Source organism: Lissotriton helveticus, chromosome 5_1 (genome assembly GCF_964261635.1).
Source record: "Lissotriton helveticus chromosome 5_1, aLisHel1.1, whole genome shotgun sequence".
NCBI classification, from domain to species: Eukaryota; Metazoa; Chordata; class Amphibia; order Caudata; family Salamandridae; genus Lissotriton; species Lissotriton helveticus.
The window spans coordinates 1,228,783,157-1,228,797,899 of NC_136065.1; the positions used below are offsets into that span (position 1 = coordinate 1,228,783,157).

The following is a 14,743-nucleotide window of genomic DNA, read 5'->3' on the forward strand; positions in this document are numbered from 1 at the left end:
ACCCTCCCCAAGCTCTTACTGCTCTTCGCGGCCTCCTGCACTACAAACTGGACTCTTCGCGCCGGACTTTGAGAAGGTTAGGTTTTTGGCATGACTTACCTGCTCCCTGTGTCCAGCCCGTACACCACTGTGGTCAGTTGAACTTGTGACTTTTCCCTGGTCTAGCATGACCACGAGTGGAGCTTTGCGCATTTAGAGACTTAGGGGCCCATTAGGATGTTGGGCGGATCGCCACCATGCGGGCGGTGGCGATCCGCCCGACATCCTTGCCCGCCCGCAACCCATTTCCCTCCCACCATATTACCATGGCGGGGGACCGCGGCGGACAGAAACACCGTCCACCGCTTTTCCGCCCCGGTCCCCTTGTGGCCGGGGCGGAAAAGGGTTTATATGGTGGCGGTGTCTATCAGACACTGCCAGCCATATTACGATGGGCTTTGGGAGATGCCTTTCCCTGGCGGCAATGCCGCCGCAGAAAGGCAGGCGGTCTTTACTTTAGGGGCCCCCTGCGGGCCACCATGGTGAAGGCGAGGTGGGGGGTGCACATGGGGGTTACCTATGGTACCCCCGTGCATTTCAATGTACAACATGACAGGCACCGCGTGGTGCCTGTCCTGTTGTGCATTGAAAAGCACAACGTGCATTTTTGACATTGTGATGGGCGGTGCTTAGAGCACCGCCCTCCACAATGTTAAAAATGCAGGATGCGCCCGCCACTGTGGCGGGCGCATCCTATTTCCCCCCACGGGACCCCCGCCCTTATGGTGGGCGGTCCCGTTGTCTGATAGGGTGGCGGGCGGACAAAGCCCGCCCGTCATCCTAAATTGCTATGGGATCTTACATGTGTGTGTTTTCACTTTGTTACTTTAAAACATTGCCTCTAAGTTGACTGCTTTTGTTTCACCCCCTCAACCAACAATCCTGTTTCTCACAATAATGCAACAGATGATGGCATGGATCAGTGCACTATTCTATCTATTTCATACTTCTGCCTACAAGCAGTTTTAATGTGCTTGATTAACAGCCTTGCTAGGAACCTCGCTCATCACGCCAAATTATTCCTACAAAGGACACCCCTTATCTACCCATGTGGTACCAGGCCACACAAGTGGCCATCAGAATGCTTTGCAAATTTCAAGTGACAATAGCAAGAGCAACAACATTTAAGTTCCCCAAAGCTCTCAAATGTAGTACTTGTCCATAATGACAAAAGGATTCATATACTAGGAAAACTCAAGCCTACAATCTGCTCTCTCTATTCACCTTGACTGAGGCGATGCTATTTTGAATGGACTCCTCCGCTCTTTCCAGGCATCTCTCATGTATTTTATAAACAGCATCACACCTCGTGAACGGTGCGAGAAAGCAATACCACATAACTCTTATTCTGAGAAACTTCCACAGATTTCTTCTCAAGATCACAATACGTGTCAGAATGGCATGTCTCGTATATAAAATTCTTTATGTCAGTTTTCTCACATGCTCGACAGACATACCAGCATACCAGCAGTAGCGTGATGCAAAATGATGCTATCCCTCCCAACCCCCTTAGAATGTAAGAAGGACCCCAAGTCTCCCGTATCTCACAGAAATTGATTGGCCTTGAGCGAAACTGGACCCCTCTTGAAGAAGTGGGGACCACTGGGGGACTGCCCACACCTCCCAACACCTCAGTGGCCTGCGTTACCCCCCTGGGTACTGGAGGTCTGAGAAACGCTGGAGGCGGGTCCTGCCTCTTGCTGGACATTCCTGTGACCAATAAATCAAAATGTCACAAGCAACCAGTGTTTAGCAAAGCTCAATGAAGCTCAACTCGTTCAGAATTGTCTATCCTACTGAAAGGCCCTACAAACTCACCTGCTTAAACGCCACCTAAAGGTTGAAGGATAATGCTCCCCTGTCCTGACGTTTACGCAAATTTGTTATATTACTTTGGCTCGTGTAAAACCCATTTCGCTTTATCCACTGTATAAATTTCACAATATGAAAATAAAAGTAATTTAAGGCGGTGACAGGTCACGGGGTATTGTAGGCGCTTTTTAGCATCATTATTAGGACGTACATTTTAAAACAAGTTTGTCCAGCAAAGTTTTGACGCAACAACTGGGATAGAAAACATGCTTGAGGGTCGTTTGCTTTGCTCTGTGCCACACTCTACATAGCCTTTGATTTTGGAAGTTACCCAGGCTAGAGAAATCATGTCACAGCTAAGGAACATTGGGGCATATTACCAACAACTAGCATTAATTATCGCTATGTTGGCTTAGCGGCAATATTTTTATCGCCGAGCTGCAGCGATTTTTATCGCTTAGGAACCTTGCTATTATCAAGGTTTATCTCCTAAGCGATAAAAATCGGCCGAAATGCATGAATATCGCTGAAAAGTCAGCGATATTCATGCATTACCGAGCTAATGCTCTTAGCCATGTTATCCACCTCCCATTGGATGACATGGCTAAGAACTGCTCAGGGGCAGGTGTTAGCTTTTGGCGATATTCACGCTTAGCGCGAATATATCCAAAAGATGGTAATAGGAGATAGCGATGTTAGCGACTGTTTCCAGTCGCTAACATCTTGGCACGCCCACTTTGCATGTCATTAGTGATAAATTTCTCTGACATGCAAAGCGGGGCCCAAGATGGTCGCTATCTCCTACTAGCTGTCGCTAACTGGTGTTAATAGGGAGATGATTTTAATTCCCTGCTTTCTTTGCTTTTAAAGCCAAAAAAGCGGAGATAAACCCCCTTGATAATATGCCCCATTGTAATTTCCTGCGCTTCAAAAGGGAAGTCTGGTCGGTGACATTATGTGTTTTTCTAGAACTGGTGGGTTCACTTGAATTCTACTCAGTGTTAATTGGGAATTGGAATAGATGTACATTACAAATCTCCAGGAACCCGTGAGATGCAATTCAAGAATAATAAACGTGCTTCTCTCCTGGGGATGTTACTGACAGAGAGCTGCTTTTGCTGGCTAACATTTTCGCAAACAGGATAATTAGGGGAAAGGTCTATGTTTATAAGGATCTGCAGCATTTTGTAGCTTTAGCAACAAGTTTTTTTTACCCTCAATTGGATACAAAATTAGTGGCTGTGGCTAAGTACAATATTACTTCCGTTTGAGGTCTCTGTAGATGTAAAGACATAACCTTTAATTGTAATCTTTAGTTTCTCTTTGGTATCTTTGGTATTCTAGAGATGATTATTGGACAGTCATCATCATCACTTTCTGGTTCCCTGTGCTTTTTTCTCCAGTGCGTTTCCCCATCCGACTCCAGAATGGTGGCAGCAGATGCTCGGGCCGCGTTGAGGTCTACTACAACTCCTCTTGGGGGACGGTGTGTGATGACTTCTGGGACCTAAGTGATGCAGAGGTTGTGTGCAGAGAGCTTGGCTGTGGCTGGGCAGTTTCCGCTCCTGGCTCTGCCTACTTTGGTCAAGGCAATGGAAGCATTCTCCTAGACGATGTCAGCTGCAGCGGCTCAGAGTCCTCCCTGTCGGAGTGCGGTCACTTAGGGTGGATGAGACACAACTGTGTCCACCTAGAGGACGCTGGAGTCACCTGCTCAGGTAAGGGATTCATTTTGTGGGGCCAATTGTGTTGCTTCTCTGATGTCTACCCAGCACAAATTTTTTCTCACATAGTCATGATGTCTGTATTCTGTGTTCTATTTGCAGTCGGCATTAGGACCTGTCTTTTCCTTTGCAAACGTGATGGGCCTAAGGGAACTGTGAGATATTTAAATAAATAAAAAGTAGAGATCTTAGTTGATCTATTTTGCTTTTTGAGGTAGCCTAGACAAAGTCTCATGTTTCCCATGCTCTCATATACATACGTGCGTACACACACACACACACACACACACACATATGTATATATCGATATATATATATATATATATATATATATATTACCTACTGGCGGTCGCCAGTAGGTATATATAGTTAGGATTTTTTCCCTATGGGATTTTTGAAAATTCTATGTCTAATAACTTTGGCGTTTGTGGACGGAATTGGCAGAAATTTTCTGGAAAATTGAACATTTTGTTTCTGAGCAGCCCTTGGAAATTTGGGGGGGTTTCGTCAAGGGGGGGCCGAGAAAAAAGGGGGGTCCCAAAACGTGTTTTTAACATTGAGTTTTCCATAGGGCGGTTGGCCTCACTTTTTGCCCGAACGGCTGAATGGATTTCCATGAAACTTGGCAAAATTGTAGGGACTGGTAGCCCGATGTGCCTTTTCTATGTCTCAATATATGTGCTCCAGTGGATTTTGAGAAATTAACGTTTAAAAAAAGATATATATCTGTAAGCGCGCTCCGGGCAGCACTCCGGTCCGCGGACCTTAAGCGTACCGGAACTTCGCGTAGCTAAGCTGATTGGCTCTCCGGTGTCTGTCAACATTCTAAACAGTCCGGAGCGGCCGCCATCTTGTCTCTCGGTAGGATTGAGAGACAAGAGGAGGCCAAAACAAAAGCGAAAATGACCATAAGGGGGCATACTAGATCCTCCCTGACCCCCTAGGTTTAATGTGGAGGTTTTAAAAGGGCCCCGCGGGGCAAAAAAAACAAAAACATTTTTTTGTTTTTTTTTGCGTGGGGAGCGCCCGGTCCGCGAACCGGGAAGCGTTCTGGGCAGCGTACTGCAATGAAAAATGAATGATAGACTTTTCAAATGCTGTATGTTAATTGATTGTTGTTTTTGTTGATTATTTTTTATTTTTTTTATTTTTTAAGCATTTTTTTATTGTGATTGTGTTTCATAATTTATTAAACTTTCTAACATTTCATTGTCAGAAATTTCATAATTATCATGGAATATACATTGTAGTCTCTGAGGGTGTAAAATGTCCTCATTTGCAAGGAGGTTATCTACTGCTTGTACACATTGCAGTAGTTCATTGTCCCAAGTTTCATCGAAAAATTCAATGTCAATTTGATCAATTGTATCAATCAATTCTTGGCTGCTCTCTTGCAGGTCCATTTCAAAAGAAACTTGGTTTTCGCCTTCCATTTTGCCTGAAATTTGGATTAAAAAAATATATATTAGTAGAGATAGGGCAATGTTGGGAATAATTTTAAATAGGCATTTTTTATCAGTGAATTTATCTTTGGGCAGTGTATAGTATCAGAGTGGAAGTAGGAATATAAAAAAGTGTATGTGATTTAACGTAAGTAAATTCATAATTATACAAGAGAAGCCTAACTCCATCCATAACTATAACAGAGAAGTCTCTCTAAATCTATAACTACTACAGAGGGATAGTATATATCTATCAGAAAAAGTTTACCATATTAACTTATAGTGCACAATATACTTCAGTTTTAAAAATAAAAACTTACCTTTAGAAAGAAGTTGAAGGAATTAGTGAAAATACTATTGAAATGTACAGCAAGAAGTAGTAGTCAAAATGGCTGTGTTTTCTTCTCTTCCTTTATATATATTCAGGTATATAACCAATGAAATGTCAGGTAAAAAAAGTAGAAAATGAAAGTAACATTTTCATTGGTTTTCAATTCCAACACTTCAGATGTGTTTTGTGAAGTAATTTACCTCAGGGTATTTAGAGAGGTCTACAGGCTAAATGACTAAATGGAATTCCAATCAAATTTGTGAAAATGGTAGGGATTGGTATGTAGTATGAGCTAATCTATATTTGGTGAAATTGTCTCCAGTGGCTTTTCTGTGAACTACTTTCCCACCTTTTTTGATGGTGCGCTTCCCAGGGAGCGACCCGGTACGCGTACCGTTGAGCGCCCCGGTTCGCGAACCTTAAGCGTTCCGGGAGTCCACCATTTTGTGTTTCGGTCGAATTAAGATACAAGATGGAGGGCAAATAATGTTCAGAATGGGTAGAAGGGGGCACGGTAGAGTTATCTTGACCCCCTAGGTTTTCTGAGGGTGGCTGAGGAGGCTTATATGTGCGAAAAAAAAACATTTTTAAAAAAAAATTCGCGAGGTTAGCTCCTGGTTCGCGTACCGGGTAGCGCCCCAGGGAGCGTACTTTGTTGGAAATTAGTGAAAAATGTTAGAGTAAAATAATAATTGTGAGTGATCAGATGTAGGGTAGCTCTGAGAAGAGCTTTTGGGTTTATGGTACATTTAGGTACTTATAAGTAGGTACCAATGCACATTCTTAAATTCAGAGTGAAAACTCTGTTGCCCTCATCTGAGAAGTGAACTCCATCTCCTCTGTAGATATCTTGCATGTAGTAACGCAAGTTATTGTTGTACAGGGAGCCCATTCCATGGTCTCTCATGTAAGCTGAAACAGATTTGTTTACATGCTTCCTCGACTTCTCAATTTGTGGACAAAATTGGTTTGACCACCTCCATTTCTGTATTTGGCATATATTTGAATATACCAAGGCAGTCTGAGGAAAAAGTGCCATCAATTTCTCAAAGGTGTCCTTTAAAAGCATTTCCAGACCTACACCAGTCAAAGTGCCCAAGTCATTACCTCCACAGTGCACAATTAACAGGTCAGGTTTGGGCAAATGCATAAAGGTTTTCACCAATGGTATCAATTGGTGACATTTTAATCCTCTGTGGCCAAACCACTTAATTTCCACATCTTGTAAATTGAGGTTAGGTAATTTCCTGTTTTCAACGTACCTTTGAGCCCAGTGAATATAACTATGTCCAACAATCCAGACAGAAAACATGGTGAGAGAAGGTTCTCCTGCAGTCAGATGAAGTGTGGCAATGAAATGGCAGTTGAAAAAATGAGAGTTTAAAATGAAAAAAACTGTGGAGTTTCTGTGTTCATGAAGCAGTAACAGTGATTGGTGGATTTTGATTGCTGAAAACAGAAAGTTAGGGTGCACGGATGTGTTCTTTGAAAGATGTATTTTGAATGGTCAATAAAAAATCATTAAATGAAAGAATGCACTGGATATGCAGGTGCACTGAGAGTTCAGAGTTCAATTGCAACAAAGTTGTGTGAACTTGCAAACACCAGAAGTCTTCCAAGAGGTGGTTGCCATGCAGAAAAGGCAGAAAGGGCAGAGGGGGGAAGGGTTTTCATTTGAAAAAAAGTGAGGGAAGAGTTTTGATTGGGTGACATGAGAGATATGTGTGAAGAATTACAGCATTTCTGTGCTTTTGATAGCTGCAGACTCTGGAGTGCATACCTTTTGCTCTGCTGAAGACAAATTGGTGTGTTTCTGAGACTGTTTTCAAACTCAAAGTATTTGCTAAGGTGAGAAAATATTTCTTTAATTTAGATAGAGAATAGTGTGCTTTTAGGAGAAAATTATGAATTATGTGGCGCAAATTGCTTGTAAATATGCTCCCACATGTGCATGGAAAATTTAGATTTTGAATGTTTGTGTTACATAGCCATGTTAAAAGTGATACAAACATGCTGCAAAGGCAATCAAAAACGCTTTTATGTGTCTTAAGGACATTTTAAGTAATTTTCCCATGTGCAGTGTTTTGAAATTATGATTTGAAAATCGTTTTTGGGGAAAAGGAATTGTTTTTAAATTTATGACAAGGACATAATGGTGTATGCTTCTTTATACGGCAATTGACTGTCCCTGATGTTATTTTTCCCATTTTAATGTAAGACCTTTCTCTGTGGCGCAAGTTGCTTGTAAATATGCTCCGACCTGTGCATGGGAAATTTAGATTTTAAATGTTTGTGTTACATAGCCATGTTAAAAGTGACCCAACCATGCTGGAAAGGCAATAAAAAACACTTTCATGTGTCTTAAGGACATTTTAAGTAATTTCCCTGTGGGCAGTGTTTTCAAATTATGAATTGAAAATCGTTTTTGAGGTAAAGGAATGTTGTTAAAATTTATGTGTGCCATATGTCCACAAATTTCGTTTTCAGGGGTGCAGCAGGGTGTTCTTGAGACACCCCTGCACCTTTGGAAAAATTCCTAATTTGCGATGAGCTAATTGCTAATCGCAAATTGCACCTTCATTCTTATGGGCCTCCTGCTCCATGGAAATGAATGGGTAATTTGCAATTAGCAATTTGCTCATCGCAAATTAGGAATGGTAAAGAATTGCTATTTATTCCTTAAAATTCGCTATTTTGGAAATGCAAAATAGTTATATGATACATATGGCGGTTGATGTCTAACAAGATAAGAAGCTTAGGGATACATTTATGATGACTGGCGCAATGAAGTGGACATCACTTACTTCATTGGTAGAGCTTTACATGTATTATGTCCTCTGTATTCTTCATCAAGCGTAACTTTAATCTGCAATCCTGAGTAGGCCTCACCTTAAACAAACCTCTGGATAGGCCACACCTTATCGTCATCCTGAATTAATCATTTAAAATGCTAGGGACAGATTTATGATAGGTGTATGCCTCTTTTGCGCCACTTACAAAACACTGTCCACGGGGAAATGACTTAAAATGTCCTTAAGACACATGAATGTGTTTTTTTAAAGCGTTTGCAATTTTTTGGGGTGACTTTTAACATGGCTATGTGACTCAAACAGTCAAAATCTAAATTCACCATGCACAGGTGGGAGCATATTTACAAGGAATGTGCTCCATGGGGAAAGGTCTTATAATGTAATATGGGAAAAATGACATCAGAGACACTGAAATGCCTTATAGAGAAGCATACACCATTATGTCCTTGTCATAAATTTGCAAACCATTACTTTTCCCCAAAAACGATTTTCAAATCATAATTTGAAAACACTGCACATGTGGAAATTACTTAAAATGTCCTTAATTCAAAATTTGCTATTCCTTATTTTGCGATTGCACTGAAGGATTTGCAAATTTTGCGATTCCTTAAATGCAATGTATCAAACAAAAAATATGTAAAAAATGATATTAAGGATTTGGAAACTACCACCAACTTCTAGTTTGTGGTAATTTGCGAATTCTTTTCAAAAAGCATTTTTTTCCAAAAAACAAAAGGTGCCATATGACGCCTATACATGTCCTTAGGGCATGTATGTGTGCCATATGCCCCCAAATTTCTTTTTCAGGGGTGTAGCAGGGTGTTCTTGAGATACCCCTGCACGCTTGAAAAAATTCCTATTTTGTGATGAGCTAATTGCTAATCGCAAATTGCAACCTTCATTCCTATGAGCCTCCTAGCCCATGGAAGTGAATGGGTAACTTGCAATTAGCAATTTGCTCATTGCAAATTAGGAATGGTAAAGAATTGCTATTTATTCCTTAAAATTTGCTATTTAGGAAATGCAAAATAGTTTGATGGTACATATGGTGGTTCATCTGTAACAAGATAAGAAGCTTAGGGATACATTTATGATGACTGGCGCAATAAAGTGGACATTACTTACTTCATTGGTAGGCCTTTACATGTATTATCTCCTCTGTATTCTTCATCAAGCGTAACTTTAATCTGCAATCCTGAGTAGGCCTCACCTTAAACAAACCTTTGGATAGGCCACACCTTATTGTCATCCTGGATTAATCATTTAAAATGCTAGGGACAGATTTATGATAGGTGTATGCCTCTTTTGTGCCACTGTGCGTCACTTTTATGATGCAGCGGCGGTGCTAATTTGCAATTAGCAATTTGCTCATTGCAAATTAGGAATGGTAAAGAATTGCTATTTATTCCTTAAAATTTGCTATTTAGGAAATGCAAAATAGTTTGATGGTACATATGGTGGTTCATCTGTAACAAGATAAGAAGATTAGGGATACATTTATGATGACTGGCGCAATAAAGTGCACATTACTTACTTCATTGGTAGGCCTTTACATGTATTATCTCCTCTGTATTCTTCATCAAGCGTAACTTTAATCTGCAATCCTGAGTAGGCCTCACCTTAAACAAACCTCTGGATAGGCCACACCTTATCGTCATCCTGGATTAATCTTTTAAAATGCTAGGGACAGATTTATGATAGGTGTATGCCTCTTTTGTGCCACTGTGCGTCACTTTTATGATGCAGCGGCGGTGCAAAAGATTTGCTATGAGGCGACAACATTACAAATTGATGCATTTAGGCAGATATGTCATGGTGTAAAAAAAACGTACCACATGAAACCGATGCAGCAGTGATGCAAAAGATGCACCATGTCGCAAGACAGGCCTCACTTGGGGCCATATGTATTAAGCTAATTAGCATTCGCAAAGATCAAAATTCTACGAATTTCGGCCTTTGCAAATGTTAATTAGACAAATGGTATGTATCAAACAAGTTTGATGCAAAATAAGGAGTAGCAAAATTTGCTATTCCTTATTTTGCAATTGCACTGAAGGATTTGCAAATTTTGTGACTACTTAAATGCAATGTATCAAACAAAAAATATGTAAAAAATGACATTAAGGATTTGGAAACTATTGTGGTAAATTGGTGGTAATTTGTGAATTCTTTTCAAAAGCTTATTTTCAAAAAAACAAAAGGTGCCATATGACGCCAACACATGCCCTTAGGGCATGTATGTGTGCCATATGCCCCCAAATTTCTTTTTCAGGGGTGCAGCAGGGTGTTCTTGAGACACCCCTGCACCCTTGGAAAAATTCCTAATTTGTGATGAGCAAATTGCTAATCGCAAATTAAACCTTCATTCCTATGAGCCTCTTAGCCCATGGAAATGAATGGGTAACTTGAAATTAGCAATTTGCTCATTGCAAATTAGGAATGGTAAATAATTGCTATTTATTCCTTAAAATTCGCTATTTAGGAAATGCAAAATAGTTTCATGCTACATATGGCGGTTCATCTGTAACAAGATAAGAAGCTTAGGGATAGATTTATGATGACTGGTGCATCACCAGGGATGTGTCAGTCATCCTGCGCCGCTGTTCCGCCACCCATGGTGTGCTGCATTTAGAATACGGGGCATCATGGGGCAAAAATGGCACAGATGCGTGACGTATCTGTGCTGTAAAGGTAGTGATTGCTGGAGTTGTATCGCAAGTGCGATGCAGCTCAAGCAAGGCTCAGGGGTGCCCCATCTCCACAATGTTGCGTCAAGACCTATGCCTGCTTAAAGCAGGCGCAGGGTTTTGACGAAGCTTTCTCCTATCTGATTGTAAATACGGCACACCATGGGTGGCAGAGTAGTGGTGCACGTTAACTGGTGCATGCCTGGGGATGTGCCATTTAACATAAATCTGCCCCTTTACATTTAAGTATGTGCAGGACACACAGAGTCGGTGAGGCTTATCCAAGGTTAAGAAGAGATGAGTCCTGTTCACTGAAAATTTAGACATAGTCTTCACCTGCTCAGCATTGCTGGACATGGCTAAATAATAGCTGCAAAATATTACTCTTGTTAAACAATTTTACTATTATAATCTCTGAGATTTGTCTCTTACTCTGCAACATCTCATTGTTGTTATCTTTCTTTAAAGATAAAGACAACCTCAACATGAGCGACAATCTGCAATCAGTTGATTTTGACCTCATCATTGAACTTGTAATTGAAACATCAGTGGATGTTGATCCCTTGGATGATTTAAATCCTGAGGATGAAGAAGAGCGTGATGAGGATGCAGATTTGTCCAAATTATATGACATAGGATGGGAAGCTGACCTGCTTGAGCCTATGGAAATATAAACATTTATTTTTAAAATTTATAGTTAATAAAAAGTAAAAAGGTAAACCGTTTAATTTAAAAATAAAGACACCTTCAAAAGCAGGTTATGTGTAGTGTCTTCAATAAAATATTAAAATATGCTCATAAAATTAGATCAGATTCACATATAAAATAGCACAGGTAACATAAATATAAATGTCATTTCTTTTCTGCTATTTCTGTATTGTAAATTTGCAAGGACTAAAAAATCTTCTATTTAAAATGTCAAGTAGTGTGTTAAGTTTTTGATCACTGTTATTGTTTTACTGTTTGGTAATAATGGTTAATAACATTTTTTATTATATTTTACCACAGATTCAACTGCAGATCATTTCAAGATTTCACCATGCCAACAATAGAAAGACAGAGAAAGGCTGCAAAACGTCAAAGACAGCAGGTGAAAGAAAATAAGCAGCAGTCCTCTAACAAAAAGATTTGTCAAGTCACGAAGAAAGCACCGGGTAAGAGCACAAAATATTTCATAAGAAATATGTGTAGTAAAAAAAATATTACTACAGAAAATGTTTCAGTCCATAAAACGAGAAGGAATTCAAATGGAAAGGAAAGGCCAATTAAAAATGTTACTGCTAGAGCAAGAGATAACTCTGTGCATGATAGTAGAAGGAAACAACAGTTTAGGGAGATTCGTAAACGAATGTTCCGCAACAGGATAATTGGCAATTTGTTAAAAAATATTAAGAAAGGTCAACAGAAACTGGTTTTTTATAAGAGAAAAAAAAAGTTGAGAAAGTTATTGATCAGGCATTTGAAATTAAACGTAAGTTATTTATTTTGATAATCAATAGAATTAGGAAGCTAAACAAGGCAATTTATGATTTCAAAAGAAATAGTAGATGGAAGAGAATAGTTAATCGTAGTAATTTTTGTGAAGTTTTTTCCGGAGAATGGATGCATAGTTCAAGTTGTGAGGCATTTTTTAATGAGGAGAGTTATTTCCAGGATAATGATTTGGTGCATGCAGTTGACACCAATGGTCGAGCTTATGAGGTGAAAGATGGTTGTCCAGTTGAAAAAGAAAAACTTGTGACAACAGAGACAGAAGAGGTGTTAGGTAATGAGGTTTTAGGAAGACGTGCTAAGGGTCCTGTGTACACCTGGAAGTGTAGTAGTATTTGCAGTGTGCGACAGGATTCCATCAATTTGCTTTGTGATTTTGTACGGTCATTTAATAAGAAAAGTTTGAAGCAGAAAATGAGGTTGTTGCAAGAATTAGATCCTTGCAGAGTGAGAGAAGTGACAGGTTTGCATGGTAATTCACTGGCTTGTCTTTCCAGGAGAGTATGCCAGAGTGTTTTTCATCATTTCAGGATGCTAGCAGTGCATCATAATAAAGTGAGGAAATTAGTTAGAATGTTGTATTATGCTAAGAGTCCAGCAATTATGCTTAAACAATTATGCGCTGCTCTTTTGCATGGTTCTGAAATAGATGTGAAGAATATATGTGAAGAAATTGAGTTTTGTTACTTTGGAAGTAAAGAGGAGAATGTTGAAATTGAGCAAGAAGAAGAGGGTCATGTGGAAGATAGTGTACAGGTTTCCAGTACAGATAATTTCCAGAGGGAAATTGCGACGTTTGAGGTGAAATCAAGTGAGAGGCCTAATTTCACTTGTGTGTGTTGTCGACGCACTTATTATAAGAATCAGACTAAGTTAGTGGATTTATATGCAAAAAGTGAAAGGGAAAATAATAGTGAATGGAAGGATTTCGCAACATACTTGATGGTAGAAAATTGTTTTGATTTGGGATTGGATCAACGTGTGTGTACTTATTGTTGTTGCAAATTAAATCAAAACCAGATGCCTGCTAGAGCAGTTCATAATAATCTGGAATTGGTTGAGATTCCTTCTGAATTGAAGGATTTAAATACTTATGAATCTATTTTGATTCAAAGTATCCATCCCTTTCAGGCTATTGTAAGAATGGAGCCAAAGACAGGGAAATTGCCTCCATCAGATTTACAGAGAGGATTAAAGGGAAGAGTTGTTTATTTGCCTCTAGATTTGAAGAAAAACATTAACACAATTGGAGTAGAAAAAGTGGAAGAGGAACCTCTGGTTATCTTAGTTAATGGGGTTCCGACAAAGAATAAGAAAATATGGCAAGATTTAGTAGATGTTAGGAAAGTTAAAAAGGCAACATTGTATTTGAAAAAAAATAATAAATACTATAAGAATGTATATGTTGCAGAAGAGGAAGTAAGTGAGGAAGAGGATAGCGATTTGTGTGCTGGTCAAATTGAGAAAGTAGAACCCTCTACTAGTGAAGAAATATATGAACATTATAGTGTTCATCCTTTGCATTCCAAGGAAGTCATGGGGAATGCTATTGAGTTGTTTCAAATGAAACAAGCCAAAGGGAGTCCCATTAGTGTTTGGGAGGAAAGTTTGGAAGCTCGGTGTTTCCCACAGCTTTTTCCAACAGGTCAGGGAGGAAGATATGATGAGCGACCTCATCAAATTCCTGCTTCTGAATACCGGACTTTGCGATTGTATGCAGGAGATGCTAGGTTTCGACAATGCATTCCCTATTTGTTTCATCTCCTGTTTGAAAGCGATCTGTCTGGACTGTCATATGCAGTGAACCACATCTTGAAAAGTGGTATACACATGCAAAACATCTCGGCAAGTGACTTTATGGATAAAGTCAATGTCCAAGACAGTATTTTGGATTCTCACCTGATTAATCTCATGGCGTGTCAGCGTGGTACTAATGAGTACTGGTACCGTCGTCATGGTGATTTAAAATGTATGCTGAGGAACTTAGGTACTCCCACATGGTTCCTCACTCTGAGCTGTGCCGAGTATGGCTGGGAAGACTTACTTGAATTTCTACGAGAGGCAAATGCTAACGTAGATAACATCGAATTCAAGACACCCGGAGAACTGTGCTCTTTGGATCCAGTCAATGTATGTAGGTACTTCAATCATAGATTTGAAGCTATGATGTCTTTCATCATGAATAAGAAGAATCCACCTCTTGGAGAGGTGTTGGATTTCTTCTGGAGAAAGGAGTACCAAGCAAGAGGTGCTCCTCATATACATATGTTGCTGTGGATCAAGGATGCACCTAAATTTGGAACGGATCCAGAAGACTCAGTGATGAGTTTCATCCAACAGTATTCTACGTGTGCTGTTCCAAACGCAAAGGAGAAGAAAAGCCTAAGAGAAAAAGTTCTGCGTTTCC

At 39.8% G+C, this 14,743-nt stretch overlaps 1 protein-coding gene across 1 annotated transcript in view; it reads left to right on the plus strand.

Moving 5' to 3' along the window:
- The window catches only part of LOC144752607 (scavenger receptor cysteine-rich domain-containing protein DMBT1-like), a 1,088,995-nt gene that overhangs the window by 557,153 nt on the left and 517,099 nt on the right, over nucleotides 1-14,743 (plus strand). The window contains exon 31 of the mRNA XM_078640489.1: nucleotides 3,255-3,569. Within this exon, the coding sequence (XP_078496615.1) occupies nucleotides 3,255-3,569 (315 nt within the window). The remainder of the gene's footprint in view (nucleotides 1-3,254; nucleotides 3,570-14,743) is intronic.